A 22,116-nucleotide genomic window follows, 5' to 3' on the forward strand; every position below is an offset into this window, starting at 1 on the left:
GGTCATCAGTCAAGTTCTTAATTTGTTCCTCACTGTCCCTATCACAGGCAAAGCTGGCTCTAATATGATTCCGCTGGCACTGTATGACAGTTCTTCTCTTAGTACATTATTAATGAATTTGAAAATCAGTTTCTTTGGGATATCCCAGAACAGTACATTGGTTTTTCCCCTGTTAGTTAGAAGTCCATGTACTAAATGTTTCAATGCAGACCTTTGTTCTCTTTTATGTAATTCCCAGCAATGGCTTTACTCCGAATGGTGGTGTTTCTGGCTGCTGTGCTGCTTACATCTTTACCTGCTGATGGAAAGGTAAGGTTATGGTGGAAAATCTTTCATAGTTGACAGGCACCTTGCAAATTCTCAAATGTTTTAGTTTCTCAGGCTTCTCCAAGCAAAGACCATGAAACGGCTTGGCTTAAACAGCAGGAAATTATTTGCTTACAGTCACAGCCAGAAAAAATGTAGAAATCAAGGCATCATCAATGTGATGCTTTATTCCCAAAGACCAGCTCCCCCAAATCCTTGGCTTTTCTGCCATGTGGCAAGACACATGGTGGCATCTTCTGGTCTCTCCCCTTCTCTTCTGGGTTCTAATGATTTCAGCTCTTGCTTCCCTGGCTTTGTCTCTATGTCTTGCTTCTGTTGATAAAGGACTCCAGTAATAGAATTAAGACCTATCCTGAGTGAGGTGTGTCAAGCCTTTTCTGAAATAGCCTCATCAAAAGTTCCTACTAACAGTGGGTTCACACCCACAGCAATGGATTAACTTTAAGAACATGTTTTTCTTAGGTACATATAGATCCAAACCACTACAACAAGCTACTAGAAATATCTTTGAGAGTGGAAGCGACAGCAGTGTCTGATACATCACAAAGTACTCATTGGTAGACTAGGACACAACGTAATTATCTAGATGAAAGTCTGAGACTGTGCTATCCAATACAATAGCCACTAGCCATGCGTGCCTATTGAACACTTGAACTGTACTGAACTCCAAATCAAGATATACTGTGAGTATAAAATACACACCAGATTTCTTAATAATACACACAGAAAACCCAGAAGGTAAAATATCTCGTTAGTAATTTTTATATCAATTACATGATGAAATGAGATAACATTTTTGATATTTAGTTAAATAATGTATTAGTTTCTTAGTACAGCGATAAAAATTACCAAAAACTTGATACAACAGAAATTCATTCTCTCATACTTCTGGAGGCCAGCAGTTTGAAATCAAGGGGTCTGCAGGGCCACTCTCCCACTGGAGGCTCCAGAGGGTCCCATTTCATGCCCTTCTCTCCTAACTTATGGTGGGTGCCAGCAATCCTTAGTGTTCTTGGCTAGTGACCACATCCTTCCAATCTCTGCTTCTGCCTTCACACCACTTTCTCCTTTTTGTCTCTCCTACTCCTCTGTGTGTTTCTTATGAGAACTTGTCATTGGATTTAGGGCCAACCCAGATAATCCACTATGTTCTCTCTTCAAATCCTTAATTAATTCCATCCACAAAGAAACTTTTTCCAAATCAGGCCACATTCACAAGTTAGGTTGTGGATATACCTCTTTTTTTGGGGGGGGGGCACCCTTCAACTCACTACGAATAAACTACATTATTAAAATTAATGCCACATGTTTTAATGTGACTACCAAAAAAGTTAAAATTACATATGCTGCTTGAATTATATTTCTATTGATCAGCGTAGGTCTGGAGGTCTGAAAAGCTAATAGCACTACTCTTGCCCCAAGATCTTTTCTGATTTCTTTTATTTAACCCATTCAACATCTTCACATAGAAAATTAGCAATATATTTATATAATGCTTAAGTTAGCACAGCTTCTAAACATACCTTGTCACATTTACTTTTTATAGTTATTGTGTGAGACTAAATATACCTTTTTTAATTAAAAAAAGCACCTAATAGTCTTAGTGTTTTGTTTTGTTTTGTTTTTTCATGGTCTTACAATTAGTGTGTACAGGGGCCAGATCTTGAACTCAGATGCTCTAATTATTTTTAAAATGCTACTTTGCTTTAATAATTCCAGGAATAGAGTCAATCATCCACTTCAACTATGAGTATTTATGTGCCCATGTAAAATGTTTATCTCCTGATCAGAAAGCCTCTGAATTGAAAGAAGTTTGGCTATAGCTTCCCATACCCTTCTTTAGCTTTAGGCTTTCCAACCAGAGAACTCTGACACTGGATTCAAAGTTCATTTGGCATTCAGAAACATAGTCATTATGCTATTGAAATCAAATAATCTGTCCGAAGACAGTTTATCAACCCATCACATTACGCTTCATTCATACAGTTTGCTCTCTTACCAAGATTTTCCCCCCAAATATAGATTTCCTTTGATATACCTTTGAAGTACACTGTTATCTATCTGGTCCATCTCCTGGTCTTCATTTATAAAATTATCAAAAAATGGGATATCATTTGGTTCTTGTCACCATTAAATGTGTCCTGATCAGATGTTGTATATACACTCTGCCCACAATGATTTTCTTTGCCTTCTCATAATACCCAGAAAACTCGTATTCATCCTTCAAAATGTCAGTCCACAATTATCATTTCTGAAGCCTTTCCTGACCTCAGGCAAGAATCCATGTCCCTTTCCTCTATATCTAGTAGATCCCTCTTAAAGTTGTAGTTATCAGCTGGTATTATAATTGCTTATTCATGTCATACCTGCCTATCAAATATTTTGCATATTTCCTGTCATCTAATAAAAGCTTTATTGATACTTGTAAAAAAAATAATAAATGCATCTCTTCAGAATTTTCATCCATAAAGTTAGGTGGAGCAAGAAGCAGGAGATATTTACTTCCCCTTTCTCAAGAATTGACATTTTACATGTTTTGAATTAAAACTTTAAGAAGGTTTTAGAGGGTCAATAAGAAATATCCAGGCAGTTATTTTACACCTTCATGTGAAGAAGAGACCAGCCACTGCTGATATTCAAATGTGCATTCCTTCCAATGTAGGAGTCAGCAGCTAGGAATGTACTAGCTCCTGTACATACAGCAGCATTCACTAACTGCCCCTGTCCTCAAGAACATGACAGACAGGCAGGAGAAATGAATGATTAAGTAGATAATGGTCATATGGAAACTCAGTAGGGAGAGTGGAGCTTGGTAACTTGTTCCAAAGTGTTGGGGAAAATCTACAAGGGATGATGGTCCCTTAGTTTAGATTTACATTAACTTTTAAAACTTTGCTCATCCCCATATAACATCATACTCTTGCATAGATTTAGATAAGCAAATTGATTGTCCCTAGTGCTGGTTATTGACACCTGCCCCCACACACCCTGGCCTAGACTGCCTCCCCCCACACACACACACAAACCGGAAAGATGGCACTTGATTTAATAACTTGTCAGTTATTCTTCTGTTAATAAAAAGATAAAAGTCAGTAATAGTCCAGTGATTGGATATCTTTGCTCCCTCCACATTGCTTCGGAGATCTTTTTTTTTAATGTCGTAAAACTATCCTTTGAGTTTTACAATCTGCTACATAATAGGTAGAACCATTTTACTCAAGTCTTGAATGTCAGATGTGCACAAAGACTGCACCTTTGAAATCTAGGATAAGTCACGCCCCCCCATCACCAACTCAGTGCTGCAGGCTGAATGCATATGCAAATGCATATGTCTTAAGGGATCCTGTCGTCACCTCTGTGGACACTCATATGCCTAGAAAAATTACATTACAACTTCTGTTAAAACCAGTAATTGGCATTTGTGTCTACAAAGGAATTTTTAATTTAATTGTCAGGCCGTGAATTTCATCCCCATTCCCAAAACTTCAAAGGCTTTTCTTCTGAAAAGTCATCGCTTTAGCTTAAAAACCATAGGCAATTCTTAACTATTGCTGGCTTAAATTGAACCCATTTAAAATAATCTTGGTTGCCTTGGTTGATGTATTGACCATTACCTGAAATTTTCAAGAATGTAAAAAATATTTCTAATTTTGTTTCCCTTTAGGATCCAGCTTTTGGTGCTTTGCTAACCACCCAAACTCAAGTCCAAAAGGAGATTGTAAATAAACACAATGAACTAAGGAAAGGAGTCTCTCCACCTGCCAGCAACATGCTAAAGATGGTAATAAGCAGTAATATAATGAAAGTGGTATGAACATGCTGTGAACTTGCAGGCAGCTGGCAGCTAGCATCTCCTAAGAACATTGTAATTTACAAAGTCTGCCTCTCATTTGTTGTTTTATTTGAGCTGTTATGTGGGCAGGGCAGTATTTCTTATTTTCACTTTATGAGTGGGTAAGTAAATTATCAAGGTTATAGGACTATTAAGTTGAGGCAAAATCAAAATCTAAATCTTTGCACATGCAGTATAAAACCATTACATTTTTCTATTCACTGTCCTAGTCTAGGTTCAAGAAACACCCTTTCCCTTTTGAATCAGTGCCATTTGGGATAAGTAGCCTACTTCTTTAGGGACAGTTTCTAAGAACCTGGTTATCTCCCGTGTGTGTAGTGGGCTACAAAAAGAACTGGGAATGACTTAGGCCAGTTCATTACTTTCCTGAATATAATTAGAATATACTACATGTTTGTCATTATTTAACATAGGATCATTACTAAAAAATATTAGGTGTGGCTACTGTGCTATCATAAATACTCTAAATAAATACCTTAGATTTTTCAACTCCAGAATACCACCTATATACTACTTTTAGTATAGAAACTGACATGGGGCAGGTAAAAACACCAAAAATCAAAACAAAATTTAAAAAATAAGCAAAGATAATTAAATGGTACTTGTACAGAAATTTTTAAATATTGCAAATTAATCTACTCATCTGATTATAAGGCATATGCTTTATTGTATTTGCATCATTAAATATATATATATGTATCTTTTATTTTCTTATGATATTTAGGAATGGAGCAGAGAAGCAACAGCAAATGCCCAAAAGTGGGCAAACAGGTGCACTTTAGAACACAGTAGTATGGATGACCGAAAAACCAGTATGTAAATTACTAAATATTTGTTTAATAAATGAATCAATAAAGTAATAGTATTCTATTCTATGATGCTGCATAGTTTACGAATATATGTTGACTATACTGTTCTTTTTAAAGTCAAAGTATCTGTAGAGAAATAATTAAAAGAGGTCCCATTTTGTGCTTGTTGATTGTTTACATTTTACAAATAATTTCTCACATAGTATTTCATTTGTCCCTCTGAATCAGCTCATGAGTAAAGCAAGTCATGTATCAAACTTTTTCCAGTTTTAAATATTAGAAAACCAGGACTTGGGTGGAAAATGGCTTACCCAAGAACATGCCTGGAAAGTCATGTCATATACTTGAATTTGAAGCCAGGACAAGGCTTTCTGACTTTTAACCCACTGCCCTTTTGTGATATTATGTAGCCTTTTTTTGTTGTGAAATCTGTTTATTTTTTATACTCATAAAATATGTTAAGATATGTTAAAATATTCCTAAATTTTGTTCTAAAAATATTTAACATTTGTAAATCAGAATGACCATTTTGGGTTTTTTTTTTATTTTTTACTATTTTCTTTTTAATTTTTTGCATAAAACAGTCAAATATTTTTTATGTATTGGGTTCATACAATGCATGCAATACAATATTAGACTAAAAAATATAAAAGAACTTCTATCAAAGAATATAAAAACTGAAAGAAAAAACTTGCATGTATGAACTATTACATAAATATTTACTTATTTTATCAAAAATGATACACATATAGGCATGTCTTAACTGAAAAATTTTGAATAATTTCCCTCTTTTTCAGTAGCATAGCCATTACATATTCAGTGATATGGTTTTAATGGAATTATGGAAGACTGATGACTACATTCTGTAGATTGAAATTAATGGTCTTGAAGATCCAAGTCTATTGTTAGATTCTTAGTTTCTTTTACATCTCTACTAAAAGAAATATCCAGAGTAGTTTATACTTTCTTTACGAAGCATGTCAAATGTAAATATTAATTGCAGTGATTGAAAAAATAGAAAGAAACTTCCACAATGAAAAGCACTTGTCTAATTCTCTGTGGAAGGCTTGGCTTTGTGACATTCTGATTTGATGACTAAGTAGAGACCCATAAGCTTTGGAAAATGCTGTCCCTTGACGTGTCATTTGCCTCTTGGGGTTCTTAAAAACTGACTATAAAGTTTTGTATCAAATTATTTGCAAAACCACAATCTAAAGATTTATTCAGGTTCCTATAAGTGTAAAATCGCTGATGAGAGTGCACAAGAACAGGCGGGAAAGTACAAGAATTGGTCTTTGCCTTCAGCAAGCTTACATACAAAACTGAGGGCACATAAGGCATCAACACATGAGGAATTTAACATGTAAATAAATGCATATTTGACAGTCCAGGAAGAGAGAAAGATTTTTAATGCAAGAGGACCTCTCAGTCTACTCAAAGCTTTCCATGATGGGGTCAACCTATTCCATCAATGCATTAGAGACAACTTGCACATTTCAGCTGTTTAGCCTGAAAAGGAACTGAGAACCCCTCCATATGTACTAAACAATAGTAAGAAATTATGGGCACTGTGTTTGAAGGGTAGCCACTCTTTTTTGTGCTCATATAGTTGATTTCTTTTGCCATTGAATGCCTTATTGCATTCCTGATGAGTGATCTTTTCCTTCTTAGGTACGAAATGTGGTGAGAATCTCTATATGTCAACTGACCCTACTTCCTGGTCAACTGCAATTCAAAGCTGGTATGATGAGAGTCACAATTTTATCTATGGTGTAGGGCCAAAAAGTCCCAATGAAGCTATTGGACATTATACTCAGGTAAGGGGAATGAATGATATCAGCTCTGCCCTAAATACCCCGATACAGAAACCTCCAAATTTTGACTGACTCCAATATTCAGCTTGGGGTAAAAGCCTAAGTAACTATAGTATGGTCTTTGCATTTGGCTGGTATTTCATCTATACGCTGTCCTTTTTGTATCTGTGACCTGCAAAATTCTTGATTGGAAAGCATACTTTGTATTTTTCCAGCAGTCTAAATGGGTTAAGTCATGAATGTACATGAAAATTTAATATTTTAAACATTTGTGACTTTGATTCAACAATTTAAATATTTCTTTAAGTTATATGACAACAAACTACCACAGAAACATTCTTTTCAGTTTTGTATCTTCTCTAATGTACTCTCATATCTTCACTTATGTGTAGGTTGTTTGGTACTCATCTTCTCGTGTTGGATGTGGAATTGCCTACTGTCCCAATCAAGAACTTTTAAAATATTACTATGTTTGCCAATATTGTCCTGCGTAAGTGCACATTATAGAATTTAATGTCAATAATATCATCTGCAATTTAATATTTAAAGATTCTCATGCCAAAAACAAACGAGAATAAAAAGTGTATTTCAGTAAAGGGAGGGGGATAAATTTTCAGAGATGAATTCTAAAGTTGAGAGACATTCAGCTTCTCAGAAAGAACACCAACTTAATTCTAAGATTAAATGCCGGAGCTCTCTTTCTTCATGTCTAAAAAATTTTTTCTTCCCTCTAAAATGCATTTCCCTAGCCTTAGGGTTACTCCATGAGCATATGTCATGTGCAGTTATCTAGGCTTGATATTATCAGTTCTTGCTAAGTTCACACACTGAAAGTGTGGAGGCTTGTTGGTTAGCCCAGGGGTGTACCCAAGGTAGCCAAAGAGGATGACATATTATAGTGATTCCAGCCTTTTCTGCTCAAAATTCTTACTCTTATCTAGAACACTTTACATTATTGACATTAATTATTAATTCTTTTTGTCCCTGAAGACTTCAATATTTTCTTAATATGTTTCACATAGCCCAGAGAAAAGTAACATTTTAAGTCTTTGCTTCTCAAAAATTTTCACAGGAAAGCTCCTAATGAACCATCTCTTAAAGTCTTGATTTATAGCTGGAAAAACATCCTTACCTGAATGATATGTTTAAAGTCATCCATAAAAAAAAATATGATATATCAAAGATTATAACTATATAATATATAGTTATAAATATGTTATAATCATATAATTTGTAATGTTTTAAAGTCCTTAACACTTGAGGCAGGGAGAACCCACAAATCCAAGCTTCCTACATGACTTATTTTGTGGTTATAGATAACCTAGGGCATGTGTGTCCAATTTGAGAAGTATGTATGTGGTTACATAGAGAGAAGTGAAAGGTCGTAGGAGAATGCATACAATCTTAGTGCCTGCCTGTGAAAGGGGGACATCTGTGCCAGGCATATGGAGTAAGATTTGCAATGAGTAATGAGGGAAAGCAGGAGTAAGGTAACTTCCAGAATACTTTTATATCTACTTCACAATTTTTCCAAGGCTCACATGCATAGTTATACTTTGTGTGGAGACTTAGTTCAGATGTATTTCATTGGTCCATTTGGCACTATTGAGATTTGGGATCCCTTGTATTTTATGATGAAAATGGTCAATAGGATAATAATCATCAATGAAGGGCAAGCTTCAGTAAGGTATGCTGCAAGATCAGCATATTCTGGAGATTAGTGTTTATCAAAAATTTTTTAAAGAAACTAACATTCCCTTTTTGGTAAACAAAATATCCCCCACAAAACACCTCTAGAAACTCACAAACCTTCCTAAGCTCCCACCCCAAACATGCCTCCAGTACTTGAAAATCACCAATGCTGTCTACAAGCAACAAGAAAATATCATGGAGCTTTACTTTCCTGAGCTCATGTTATAAAGATTATGGTATTTTTCATCTTTCAATATTAACCTTTATTATAACATTGAGTTTTATATTTCCATACTATGACTCCCTTCCCTGCACCCCCAAGGGCTTCTCCTGTCTCCCTGGGTGGGGGGCTGTTCTATGCCTAGCTAGCACCTTGGGGTGCATGGCCTTAGCAATTTGATTGAGTCTACTGGGAGATAGAGAAGGTGTTGCCATATTGAAATGTATTCTGAAAGCTTTATACCCTACTCACCCCATTTCAGTTGCTCAGCCTGTGATATTATGGTCAAAGAGGTGGGTCAGTGTGTATAGTACGTTCTTACTTTGGGTTGTTATCTGAATTACACACTGGGAATTTTAATTTTTCAGTTTTTTGACACAATTAAAAACACTGAAAAGTATGTATATTTGGTGACTGATGCTAATTTGGAGCATAAAGTATACAGCAAATGAAAAATATTTGACTTTTTATATCAAATTTCAGGGGTAATATTGTGAATAAAAAGCATACCCCATATAAAGAAGGAACACCTTGTGCCAGTTGCCCCAATCACTGTGAAAATGGACTATGCAGTAAGTTTGAATTGATAACTTTCTATTATAATAGACTTAATGTTTCTTTTTTCCTTTTAAGGAATAAGAATTCTTCTGAAAGTAACCAATTTAAGTAATTTCCTTATGCAAAAGACAAAAAAGTTACTTAACAGAGTTGGTGTTTAATTATTTTACACATTTCAATGACCTACATGTTATTTTTAATGAAAAGTATAATACCATATGTATTAGTTAGGGTTCTCTAGGGAAACAGAATCAATGAGAGGTGTCTCTGATGATTATCAAATTGTAAAAGCGACTCATGCAACTGTGGGTATGCACGAGTCCAAATTCTGTAGAGCCATCAACAAACTGTCAACTCCAAGGAAGATGTCCGATGAACTAACTCCTCAGGAAACGAACCAGGAACTTTGACGAACTCCTCAGGAAATGCTTCATTGGGCAGCCGAAGAAGAAGTGAAGGTCCTCTATCTGTCTTGCTTGTAAGTCTTCAACTGATTAATTGGATTAAATCCAGCCAATTGCATTCTCTCATTGTGGAAGGCACGCCCTTTGGTGGGTCATCAGTCACAGCTGCAGTCAATTGACTGATGACTTAATAAACCAGCCTCAAACGTCCTCACAGCAATTGTCAGGCCAGTGTTTGCTTGACCAGACAGCTGGGTCACCTGGCCAAGTTGACACATGAACCCAACCATCACAGTCCACCCCTTGTCAACTTGGCAGTTATACACATCACCTAAAATCATACCTTCAAAATGAACATTACAGCTTATGCCATATGATAAGGGGATAAGACAGAGAAGAAAGCAAAGATATTTGCTTTACAGACAAATACAAACATACTCATAACAAAATGAAGAGGAAATATTCATGTCATCATAGTCCTCGTTTCTGTAACTGGTCACATGGCCGTAGTTCATACTTATCACGACCTTCTTCCACTACCCATTCCATGCTCCCTTTACCCTCAGCAAGCACTTCAGCTGGCCATGGTTCTTTGCCTGGTGGGGTGACCCAAACCTTCATTCCTGAAGTTTCTTGGCCATTGGTAGTCCTGCCTGGATTGTGTTGTTGCAGTTTTCCATTGGCTTGAATCACAGAGCATGGTAGTACTAGGAGACGCCCTAGGGGATCTCCTGTATTCCAGGAAAACTCTTCTTTACTTCCATTGTGTAGTTGCAGTGCTATTTCCCCTTGATAGTCAGGATCAATCAACCCAGCCAGTACAGTAATCCCCTTCCTTGCCTGTTGATTCAGAGGCATAAGAAGCCCAAAGTGGCCAGGTGGCAGTCTTAACTTCCAGTTCAATGGGTTTGTTGTTGTGTTTCCTGGTGGAAGCACTCCTCCTTTTGGAACCAAGACCTGTAGACCAGCAGAGCTTAGGCTTGCAGGGACAGGAAGCAAAAACTTACCTAGTGGATCACTAGGAGGGATAGTGAGTGGTGCCACTCCTGTTTCCACCCCTTGATTCCTGGACCCATGAATCCTGGCTATGGGAGAAACAGCACCATAGAGTGGATGCTGATTCAGAGCATACACAGCCTCCTGGAGAACATTGCCCCAACCCTGCAAGGTATTGCCACCTAGTTGGCACCGTAATTGAGTCTTCAACAGGCCATTCCACCGTTCTATCAACCCAGCTGCCTCTGGATGATGGGGAACATGGTAAGACCACAGAATTCCCTGAGCATTTGCCTATTCCTGCATTTCATTTGCTGTGAAGTGGGTTCCTTGGTCCGAAGCAATGCTGTGTGGAATACCATGATGGTGGATAAGGCATTCTGTAAGTCCATGGATGGTCGTTTTTGCAGAAGCATGTCATGCAGGGAAGGCAAACCCATATCCGGAGTATGTGTCTATTCCAGTAAGAACAAATCGCTGCCCCTTCCATGATGGAAGTGGTCCAATGTAATCAACCTGCCACCAGGTAGCAGGCTGATCACCTCGGAGAATGGTGCCATATAGGGGACTGAGTGTGGGTCTCTGCTGCTGGCAGATTGGACACTCAGCAGTGGCTGTGGCCAGGTCAGCCTTGGTGAGTGGAAATCCATGTTGCTGGTACCAGAGAAGTGGGGTGCTTTTGCTGTTGAGTCTGCAAATACCAAACATGTTGGAACGGCTTTTCAAATGGATAAGGGGAAGATTCTGGAAGAATTGTGAGGAGCTTGATAGAAAAGGCCAAACCTGCTTTAAAGAGACTGTTTATGGAAATATGGACTCTAAAGATACTTCTGATGAGGACTTGACCAGAAATGATGAATGTGTTGTTGCAAACTGGAAGAAAGGCGATCCTTGTTTTAAAGTGGCAGAGAATTTGGCAAAATTGAGTCCTGGTGTCAGATGGAAGGAGGAATTTGAAAGCAACAACCTGGAATACTTAGCTGAGATCTCCAGACTGTGTGTGAAGGATGTACCCTGGCTTCTCCTTGCAGCTTATAGTAAAATGCGAGCGGAGGGAGATAAACTTAGGACTGAACTCTTGGGTTCAAAGAAACCAGAAGCTGATGGCTTGGAAAATTATGAGCTTCCAGGGGGTGGAATCCCAGAAGCTACAGCCCAATGTGAGGATGTAACCAAACATGGAACCCAGATGCCATTTCAGTACAAGCCAAGATTGGAGATGGAATTATTCAGAAAGGATTTGTGGAAAGTCCTATTGTCTGATGGCTTTGACCCCTGCATGCTTCATGCGAAGCCAACAGAATTTTTGCAAGATCTTTACAGACAGAGCCATTGCCAGTCTGGACTGGAGAAGACAGACAAGGAAAAAACTGAAGGAAAAATTTCGTCAAAGACAGAGCCATGGAGATTGAGGTCTGGAGTCAAGAGGTCTTGGGCTGGGAGAGCGGAGTGGCCCACATGCATGGAAAGGGTGAGTTTGCCCTGGAGGTCGAGGGCGGGCCTTCCGCCTCAATGCTCAGTAAATGTCCTACCACCCCAAGCCCCAAAGAGGATGGAGCACATTCCCAGGGAATTGGAGAGAGCCTGGCTGCCACCGCACTGTTCTGAAGGGGTTGAGCATGTGCCCCAGAGATGGAAGGGAATCTGGGAGCTGCCCTGATGTTTGAGGAGGGTGGGGCCAAGAAGGTGGTCTCCCCAATGTGTGGATATGTTGGAGCACTCACATAAGCATTTGGAGAGGAAAGGGCTGCCACAATGGCCCTTAGGAGGGGTTAGACTCCCGTTCTCTCAAGCCCCAAGGATGCAACATTGTTCTGTAAATGACTCTCAGACTTTGAAATCTAATGGAGTTTGCCCTGAGGGTTTTAGGAACGGTTTTGGTCCTGTTAACCCTGTTTTCCTTACTGTTTCTCCTTATGGCAATGGGAATGCTTATCCTATGAATGTCCCTCCTTTGTATACTGGAAGCATATAACTTGTACTAAGTCCACAGATCCAAAGCTAAAGGAGAATGATGCCTTAGGACTCACCACGCCTGTAATTGATTTTGATAGGATCTTCTACTTAACTTTTGTTACTGAAATGATTTAAGTTTTTGTGATACTCTGATGGAATGAATGTATTTTGCATTTGGAAAGATAATGTCATTTTGGAGTCCAGGGGGTGGAATGTGCCAGTTTGAATGTATTGTGTCCCCCAAATGCCATTATCTTTGATGTAGTCTTGTGGGGCAGATGTTTTGGTGCTGATTAGATTTGCTTGGAATGTGCCCCACCCAGCTGTGGGTGATGACTCTGATGAGCTATTCCCATGGAGGCATGGCCCCACCCATTCAGGGTGGGCCTTGATCAGTGGAGCCATATAAATGAGCTGACTCAAAGAGAAGGAACTCAGTGCAGCTGTGAGTGACGTTTTGAAGAGGAGCAAGCTTGCTAGAGAGGAATGTCCTGGGAGAAAGCCATTTTGAAACCAGAACTTTGGAGCAGATGCCAGCCATGTGCCTTCCCAGCTAACAGAGGTTTTCTGGACACCACTGGCCATCCTCCAGTGAAGGTACTCGATTACTGATGTGTTACCTTGGACACTTTATGGCCTTAAGACTGTAACTGTGTAGCCAAATAAACCCCCTTTTTATAAAAGCCAATCCATCTCTGGTGTTTTGCATTCTGCAGCATTAGCAAACCAGAACACCATACCTAACATAATGAAACATCAATGCATTTTTGTCACTAGGCTGAGCCCATTAATAGTAAAATATATACACATATTTTTGGTGGAATCATCAAGTTTAAAAAGTACAATGAAGATAGTAATTTGAAAAATCAAAATATATAAATCTAAGGGTGTGAAATCACATTATGACTCAGTCTGGACAGGGACAACAAATATTACCATTTTATTTTGCATGACTTCATCATGATGAATTCCTCACTTTTTTCCCATAGAGGAATTAGAATCATAGTATTTGCCTTAATAAATGATCACTTGTGGTTGATTGTAGTGTTTGTGCACATTTTTAATGACAAAACCCAATTTATGTATAGTGTTAGCTCACAGAACTTGCAAATAAATTGTCACAAACGGTAAGAATAAATTAAATGTCACATATCTCATTTCTAATGTCATTAATAGAAGTAAAAATAGCCTTGGTTTTCTGAAGTAGGGTTACTTTATTAAAATCATTAGGAACAATAGAGCTGACCCATTCACTGCCTTTGACCCATTCAGTTTGCCTTTCAACTGCATCCACATTTAGTTAGCATTCTTTGTTACTGATCATAAGTGATAATTCAGATTATTTATATCATAGCTATAAATCAACTAAAGCAGAAAAAGTTACTTAACCTCTGCTGAATGCACTGTACTAAATAGCTTGGGTTTTATCCTATTAGCAATGAGCAGCCAAATGATAATTTTAAATAGGAGAATGATAAGTTCATTATTGTGTTTATAAAGAGCTTTCTGGTAGTGGTATGAAGAAATATTGGAAGGATGCCAACTAGGTGGTTGTTGCGTTATCTGTATTTGTAGATGTGCTATAGGAGACAAAGAGGAAGGCGTTCTGGCTGATACATCATTCTTGGCTTGAATTGCTGAGTCATCTGGAGTACAATTTCACCAAGATTGAGGGAGGGGTGCAGGGAGACTTATCCAAGAACTTCAGCTTTTGGGTAGTATGAGGATACTAGTTTCAGGTTTGTTGAGTTTGGAATCCCAGGTGTAAATGGGGTATAGTCTCCTTGTTTTATCCCTGTATCTTTCCATAAATATAACTCATCTCACAGGGAAAGCCTGGTGGCACTAGAGTCTAGAACAGTGCTGTTGAAAAGAACTGCGTGAGATGATGGGAATAATCTGTCAACACTGTCTTATAAGTAGCCACTATATCTGCATGTGACCTTTGAACACTTGAAATGTTATTAGTGAGATTCAGGAACTAAATTTTTCATTTTATTTGAGTTCATTTAAATTTAAATAACCACATGTGGCTAGTAGCTACTATATTGGACTCTGCAGATGTTGACATTTAATTACATTCATTTTATTCTGTTTGCTGAGGGAAGAAAGTAGGTCAGTTCATTCTAGAAACATGTCAGCAAGTTCAAAATAAAAAACTAATGGATTAATGTTCTAGTTTGCTAATGCTGCAGAATGCAAAACACCAGAGATGGATAGGCTTTTATAAAACGGGGGTTTATTTCAGTACACAGTTACAGTCTTAAGGCCACAAAGCATCCAAGGTAACACCCCAGCAATCGGGTACCTTCACTGGAGGATGGCCAATGGCGTCTGGAAAACCTCTGCTAGCTGGGAAGGCACGTGGCTGGCGTCTGCTCCAAAGTTCTGGTTTCAAAATGGCTTTCTCCCAGGATGTTCCTCTCTAGCAAGCTTGCTTCTCTTCAAAACATCACTCCCAGCTGCACTCCGTTTCCTCTCTTTGAGTCAGCTCATTTATATAGCTCCACTGATCAAGGCCCACCCTGAATGGGCGGGGCCACGCCTCCATGGGAACATCTCATCAGAATCATCTCCCACAGCTGGGTGGGGCACATTCCAAGCAAATCTCTGCCCCACAAGACCACAAAGATAATGGCATTTGGGGGACACAATACATTCAAACCCGCACAATTAATCAGTGGGCTTAATACATATCTCTCTCAAGAAGTGAAATAGCTATCATAGTGTAAGTGATGCTAACTTGTTTGTTCCATATTAGCCTTCCTTATCAACTTTTAATTTATGGATTGTTTTGATGCTGTGGAGGAAAATGATAATGAGATGACTAATCTGTTTTGTTGCAGCTAACAGTTGCGAGTATGAAGATTCCCTTAGTAACTGTGCAGAATTGAAGGATACAGCTGGCTGTGAACATGCATTACTGAAAGAAAAATGCAAGGCTACGTGCAATTGTGAAAACAAAATTTACTAAAATATCCAACATGCATCATGTGGGGCTAAGTGGAAAAGGGCCAAATCATCTACTTAGATTTAATTGACATATACCAGGAGGCAAATTTAGGCATGCTAGTTACAAATTTGATTCCAAACAGTAACAAATCATTTTCTCCTGGATCTGCTTTTCTTTATAGAAATCTTTCTGTAGGTGAACAAGAGTAATGTAGTCTATGATAACAACTTTGGATTTTGACATGAATTTAATGCATTGAATCAAGTTCAGGATTTTAAAGTTGTAAAACCATTGAACTTAGAACTCTGGAATAAAACTGAGTTACGTGTTTCCTGAAACAAAATGTTCAAAAAGTAAAGACTGAAACATCTTTTTCACTCCTCCTACATGATTTTTCACCTGTATGTAGAATGAATTCAATGATTTATGTCTATGTTTGTCTTACGGCCTTCTCTTTGAACAAATGTAATCAGCTTTTAGAATAAAGAAATTGTCTAAGCAACTACCTGGATGTGATTCATGTGCAATATTTCTATTGTATTTATAATTAACCCCATTTATACTCTTAGCACAAATAACTGATTAGACAAGGCGCAATTTCTAAAACATTTGCCTTAAGTTAAATATTAACTAAAAAAATTCATAAGTTCTGTTTTTACTTGCTTTTTGATCTACCTGCATTTTAGTCAACCAAAAAAACAAAAAAAACAGAAAACAAAAGAAACAAAGAGGGGATTATCTTACAGCATATACAAATATACCATTCAAGGAACAAACAGGAATAATAATAAATATCTCAGAGAGCTCTACCATTTGTATTTTATTACATTCTTATTTAACACTGATAACATGGTGAAGCAGGCCCATTTTATAGATGAGAAAACATACACTAAAAATCTAAAGCAATTAAATAGGAGGAAAGTAAAAGTAGTTAGAAAATGGGTCTGGCCTGACAGACAGTGAATTAGCATGGACAACTGATGCTTTCAAAGTGAAATAGATAATCAATTTTTTCAATAACTATTAAAGAAATTGAATTTGTAATTCAAAAGTTTCCATAAAAGAAATTTCCAGGCCCAGATGTTCTCACTGTAAAATTCTACCAAACATTTAAAAAATTGACGTCAATTTTACACAATCTCTTACATACAATTGAAGAATACTTCTCAACTAATTCTTTAAAGACACCCTTATCCTAATAACAAAACCAGACAAAGACATTACAAAAGAAAATAAACCTACACATCTATAGCTATGATGAACATAGATCAAAAATTGTAAACAAAAATTTAGTAAATTAATCCAACAATATAGTAAAAAGATAATACACTCTGATCAAGTGAGATTTACCCAAAGAGTGTAGAGTTGGTCTAACACCCAAAACTCAGTTTAACTATATTAGCAGACTAAAGAAGAAAAATTGTTCTCCTCAATAGATGCAGAAAAAGCATTTGGCAAAATCCAATATACAATCCTGATAAAACTCTCAGTATACTAAAAATAGATGGGAATGTTCTCAATTTGATAGAGATGTTACAAACAAATCTACAGCTAATTTTATACTTAATAGTGAAAGACTGAATGCTTTCTCCCTAAGATCAGAAATAAGGCAAGTATGTCCAGTATCACTACTTCCATTTGTCATTGTGCTTTTCTGGTCGCTTGATAAATAGGCCAGAGTAGCACACCCCACAGAGGAATATTTTGTTTCCAGAATCCAAAGAGACAAACTAAGGGTTGTGCCTCTTTTTTGGTCATAGGAGGGGCCAGATGCAACAACTTATCCTTTACCTTAGAAGGAATATTTTGACATGACCCACACCACTGGATACCTAGAAATTTTACTGAAGTGGAAGGCCCCTGTATTTTTGTTGGATTTATCTCCCATCCTCTGCCACACCAATACCTTACTAACAAATCTAGAGTAGTTGCTACTTCTTGCTCACTAGGTCCAATCAATATGATATCATCAATATAATAGACCACTGTGATGTCTTGTGGGAGGGAGAAATGATCAAGATCCCTGTGGACAATGTTATGACACAGGGCTGGAGAGCTGAGAGACCCTTGAGGCAGCACAGTAAAGGGATACTGCTGGCCTTGCCAGCTGAACACAAACTGCTGCTGGTGGTCCTTATTAACAGCTATTGAGGAAAAAGCACTTGCCAGATCAATAGCTGCATACCAGGTACCAGGGGATGTGTTGATTTGCTCAAGCAATGATATCACATCTGGAACAGCAGCTGCAATTGCAATCACCACCTCGTTAAGTTTACAATAATCCACTGTCATCCTCCAAGACCAATCTGTTTTCTGCACAGGCCAAATAGGAGCATTGCAAGGAGAGTGGCATTAATCTCTGCAATCCCTCCAAGAACATGTTTTTGCTTCTGGTATACTATTTTGCTAAGCAGGGGCAGTTCTAGTGGCTTCCACTTGGCCTTTCCTACCATAATAGCCCTCACTCCATGAGTCAGGGAACCAATGTGAGGCTTCTGCCAGTTGCTGAGTATGTCTATTCCAATTATGCATTCTGAAACTGGGTAAATAACCATGGAATGGGTCTGGAGACACACTGGACCCACTGTGAGATGGACCTGAAATAAAGCTCCACTGATCACCTGACTTCCATAAGCTACAGCTCTGACTGGTGGGTGAGAGTGATGTTTTGGGTCTCCTGGAATTAATGTCACGTCTGAACCAGTATCCAGTAATCCCCAAAATATCTGATCATTTCCTTGTCCCCAGTGCACAGTTACCCTGTAAAAGTCTGTAGGTTCCCCTGAGGAAGGCTGGGAGGAAGAATAATAGTATAAATTTTTGGCATTGTAACAGGGTCCTTTCCCAAAGGTACCCAGCCTTCCCCTCATTCAAGTGACCCTGTGTCTCTAAACTGTCTCAAGACTGGGAATTGATTAAAGGCCATGACTATTTTTGTAATTCAAGGTAGACTTTTGTTCACTTGACCTAGAATGCTTCTGTTTATACAAATCAAATGAATTTAGTAGACTGCCCATCTATTTTACTTCTAGGTACTCCATGATCTACTAGCCAATGCTATAAGGCTCTGTGAGGCAGATGATTTTAACTGCTGCTTTAAGCCTGTTTTCCATTATGGTATCCACTCCCACCTTGTCTTTGGTGATTAACTGCTGGTGATTAACAGCTTCTGCTGACTCAGGATCCAATTATCCCCATTGTGTTTAAGGATTCCAGCTCAGTGACAGCAGTTCCCACAGTAATATTTGACCTACACAGAAGGGGACTACAGAGCTCTTCAGGGATGATGGAGCTGGTCTCACAAATTTATTCCCTGCAGTCCTGGTAAATGGTGTGTCCTCTGGACATTCCAAGGGTGTGAGAGCAGGTCTTCCAAGATAAATACATTTGAACATTCCAATCTCTCTAAGCCTTTGAATCCCCTCCTCTACATTACACCAGGACAGTTCTGGCATTTCAACCTCAGGTACTGTCAGACACCTTCCGATCCATGTTTCAGTCAACCACCCAAACAAACTGATAACGCCCTTTCTAACCCCTTGAGCTACAACATTGAATGCAGAATCTCTGCTTAGTGGGCCTATATCAATAAATTCAGCCTGATTCAACTTTATATTCCTCTTACCATTATCCCACATCCTTAATATCCATTCCCTCACATATTCCCCTGATTTCTGTTTGTAAAAATTGGAAAACTCATGCAATTCTTTGAGAGTATAGCATACTTCCTCATGGGTCACACTTTGTACCTCACCCTTTGGTATCTGTTGGGACTTTAGTTATAGGTCTTGAAGAAAAGTCTGGTGGGGAGGGGTGGATCATGAAAAGAATTAGAAATATCCCTCAAGCAATTTACCTCAGGATATTCCACTGCAGTTTCATCTCATGAAACAGGATAAATCACACCAGACAGAAGAATGAGGGCTGCTTCCTTAGTGGAGCTGATTATAGGTTTAGCAGGCACTGAAGAGGTTAACCTCTTCAGGTGGAGGTTGGATGGCAAGCTCCTCAGGGCAAACTGGATGTTGGGAAGCTGTTTCCTCAAAGCAGGCTAGAGGATGGGTAACTGTGTCCTCAGGGCAGACTGGAGGCTATTTCCTCAGGGCAGACCGTTACAGGTATATCTGGCAAAGACTCAGCAGAATCCAGGGTTCCAATGTCCTCACTGCCATTATTATCAATCCATATGTCCCCATCCCAAGTGTCAGGATCCCATTCTTTTCCAACCAATGCCTTTACTTTAAAAGCAGACACCCTGCGAGGTTGAGATTTTAGTTTATTTTTGTAAACCTGCTACTTGCACAATGAGACTCTGGAATTGGTTTTCAGAAATCTCAAGTCTGAAGCCACAGGAAATAAGATTTTCTTTCAGGGCACACGTAGAAACCTTTACATCTATCATACAGCACTTAAGTTTCAAATTTGAAGCTTTTATCTCATCCCTTTTTCTTATAACTTTATCCAGCATATCTAAGAGTAACCAGTCAACATCATTATACCTCTACTCCACAAAACTCTGTTAAGGTGTCAAAAACACTGTCATCTAGAGCCTTGCTTAGTACAAGAGTATGATTAGGAGAATCAAATGGTGATATTTTCATATCTCCATTGCCAACTCATGCCATGAACCATCAGTGCCATCTTAATTATTGGAAATGGAGTCATTAGTGCCTTTGAATCTAATCAAAATAGAAAACGAATTGCAAAAGCCTATTTTAAGATTCTGTTTCTCAAGAACCACTCCTGGTATCAAGCTGTATTATTTAGGATTCTCTAGGGAAACACAACTAACAAGAAATATCTGTAAATAGAAGATTTTACAGAAGTGTCTCACACAACTGTGGGGATGCACTAGTCCATATCCTATAGGGCAGGATACATGAGTCCAAATTCCATAAGGCAGGCAGCAAACTGGCAACTCTGATGAAGGTGTTTGATAAACTCCTCAGGAAACACTTCGCTGGCCAGCTGAAGAAGTAGTAAAGAGTCTCTCTCTCTCTCTCCTCCAAAAGTCCCCAACTGATTGGATCAAATCCAGCTGACTGAATTCTTCCATTATGGAAGACACATCCTCCATTGCTGCAGTCAGTCACAGATGCAGTCACTGACCAGTGATTTAACAAACCAGCCTTCTGTTTTATCAACCAGCCACAAATGCCCCTGCACTAATGGTTAGGTCAGTGCTTGCTTGACCAGACACCTGGGCACCAATACCTGGCCAGGTTGACACATGAACCTAACCATCACAGTGATGTTCAATAAATATTTACACTTTTCATTTTGAAAAGTTTTAAAACATGAAAGAGGGATTAGACTTCTTCCTATCAAATCCTCCTACTTTACAATGTCAACACTGAGATGCATACAGTATTATTATTTTTTAATATTCTTGTGTCCTTGGGATCTTGCTTTTTTCCCAAGAGACTTGTTATTAAAAGGAATACATAATTTTCATCAAGGGTTTTCCTTGTGACCCTGAAAGCAGTCTGTTGGAAAGGAAAAAAGAGAAGGCTTTCTTGAGTGTCTTCTTTTAGAAGAATGAAGACATGATTCCCCTAACCTCAAGTGACATATTTAAGGGAAAGAGAAATGAAATTTATCCTTGTTATTACTCTTCTATTTTTACCCCGAACATTCTGAGGGTTTACACTGGTATACACCTCCACATTCATATGCCTTTGTCATCTTGAGCTGAGAAAAGCTGCAACAGTGACTGAGGAGAACAAGGGAGATCTCAGATAAATACTAGCTGCATAAAGTAAAAATTCCAGTGCTGCAACCACTTACTCTACAGCTACATTCTTTTCACTCTTTGTATAAATGTTAATGAAATCTGTAAGTCAGAAAATGTTCAATAGCCAAAAATTTCAGGCCAACTCCCATGTTTTCCATTTTCCTCTGTACCTTTGTGAACAAATTGCTCTGATTTTCTCACCTCCCCCTTTTGTTTTATACAAAGACATAGCTTTCATTATTTCTACTATGTAATAAAATTTTGTCATTAGTCTACTCACACTACTCGCTAGAATATCATTGGAGCATTGATTTAGATCAAAGGGAATGTAGCATTTCAAAGAACCGTTTGTTCCGAAATAGGCATGTGGTCAGTCGGGTTGAAATGCTCAAAGTTATTCAGTGAGAACGTTCCATCTTTCATTCATTTAGTTATCTGTACTTCATCTTACAGAGTGTTCTGGATTCTTCAACCCTAGCAATTTTACCTTATGTTCTCTGAGTGTATAATTATTTCCAATTTGGAGATCACAGGAAATAATAATCACTTCAAGATAACCTAAATCATACCGCATTCTGCTGCATCAATTTGGGGCAGAGTGTCTATCACCTTGAATTTATTTCTCATCTGGTTACTTTTCTTCTTGATTATCTCCTCAGAACTTTTCTTTCTTTCCCCCCAATTGATACCATGTCTTCATTAGCTTCTACCTAAAGCGTTCTTTCTCCCCCATATGCAGTTTCTGTGAAGTCAGAAGGAATTCACGGGTATCTCCTTATCATTTGAAATCTGCATTTGTC

At 38.3% G+C, this 22,116-nt stretch overlaps 1 protein-coding gene across 1 annotated transcript; it reads left to right on the forward strand.

The window, feature by feature from the left end:
- Positions 1–237: 237 nt before the first annotated feature.
- On the forward strand, positions 238–15,603 carry LOC119539896 (cysteine-rich secretory protein 2-like). Its single transcript, XM_037843745.1, has 7 exons — positions 238–309; positions 3,992–4,108; positions 4,905–4,992; positions 6,661–6,806; positions 7,196–7,293; positions 9,199–9,287; positions 15,476–15,603. Exons 1-7 carry the CDS (start codon positions 241–243, stop codon positions 15,601–15,603), a joined length of 735 nt encoding a protein of 244 aa, XP_037699673.1. The 5' UTR covers positions 238–240.
- The last annotated feature ends 6,513 nt before the right edge of the window (positions 15,604–22,116 follow it).

Source organism: Choloepus didactylus, chromosome 7, assembly GCF_015220235.1.
Source record: "Choloepus didactylus isolate mChoDid1 chromosome 7, mChoDid1.pri, whole genome shotgun sequence".
In the NCBI taxonomy this organism is placed as follows: domain Eukaryota; kingdom Metazoa; phylum Chordata; class Mammalia; order Pilosa; family Megalonychidae; genus Choloepus; species Choloepus didactylus.

Excerpts from the sequence above, each read along its gene's own strand:
- LOC119539896 (XM_037843745.1), top strand. The coding sequence starts at position 241 with ATGGCTTTACTCCGAATGGTGGTGTTTCTGGCTGCTGTGCTGCTTACA. Across the intron at positions 6,807-7,195 it reads CTATTGGACATTATACTCAG|GTTGTTTGGTACTCATCTTC; the intron begins GTAAGGGGAATG and ends ACTTATGTGTAG. Across the intron at positions 7,294-9,198 it reads GTTTGCCAATATTGTCCTGC|GGGTAATATTGTGAATAAAA; the intron begins GTAAGTGCACAT and ends ATCAAATTTCAG.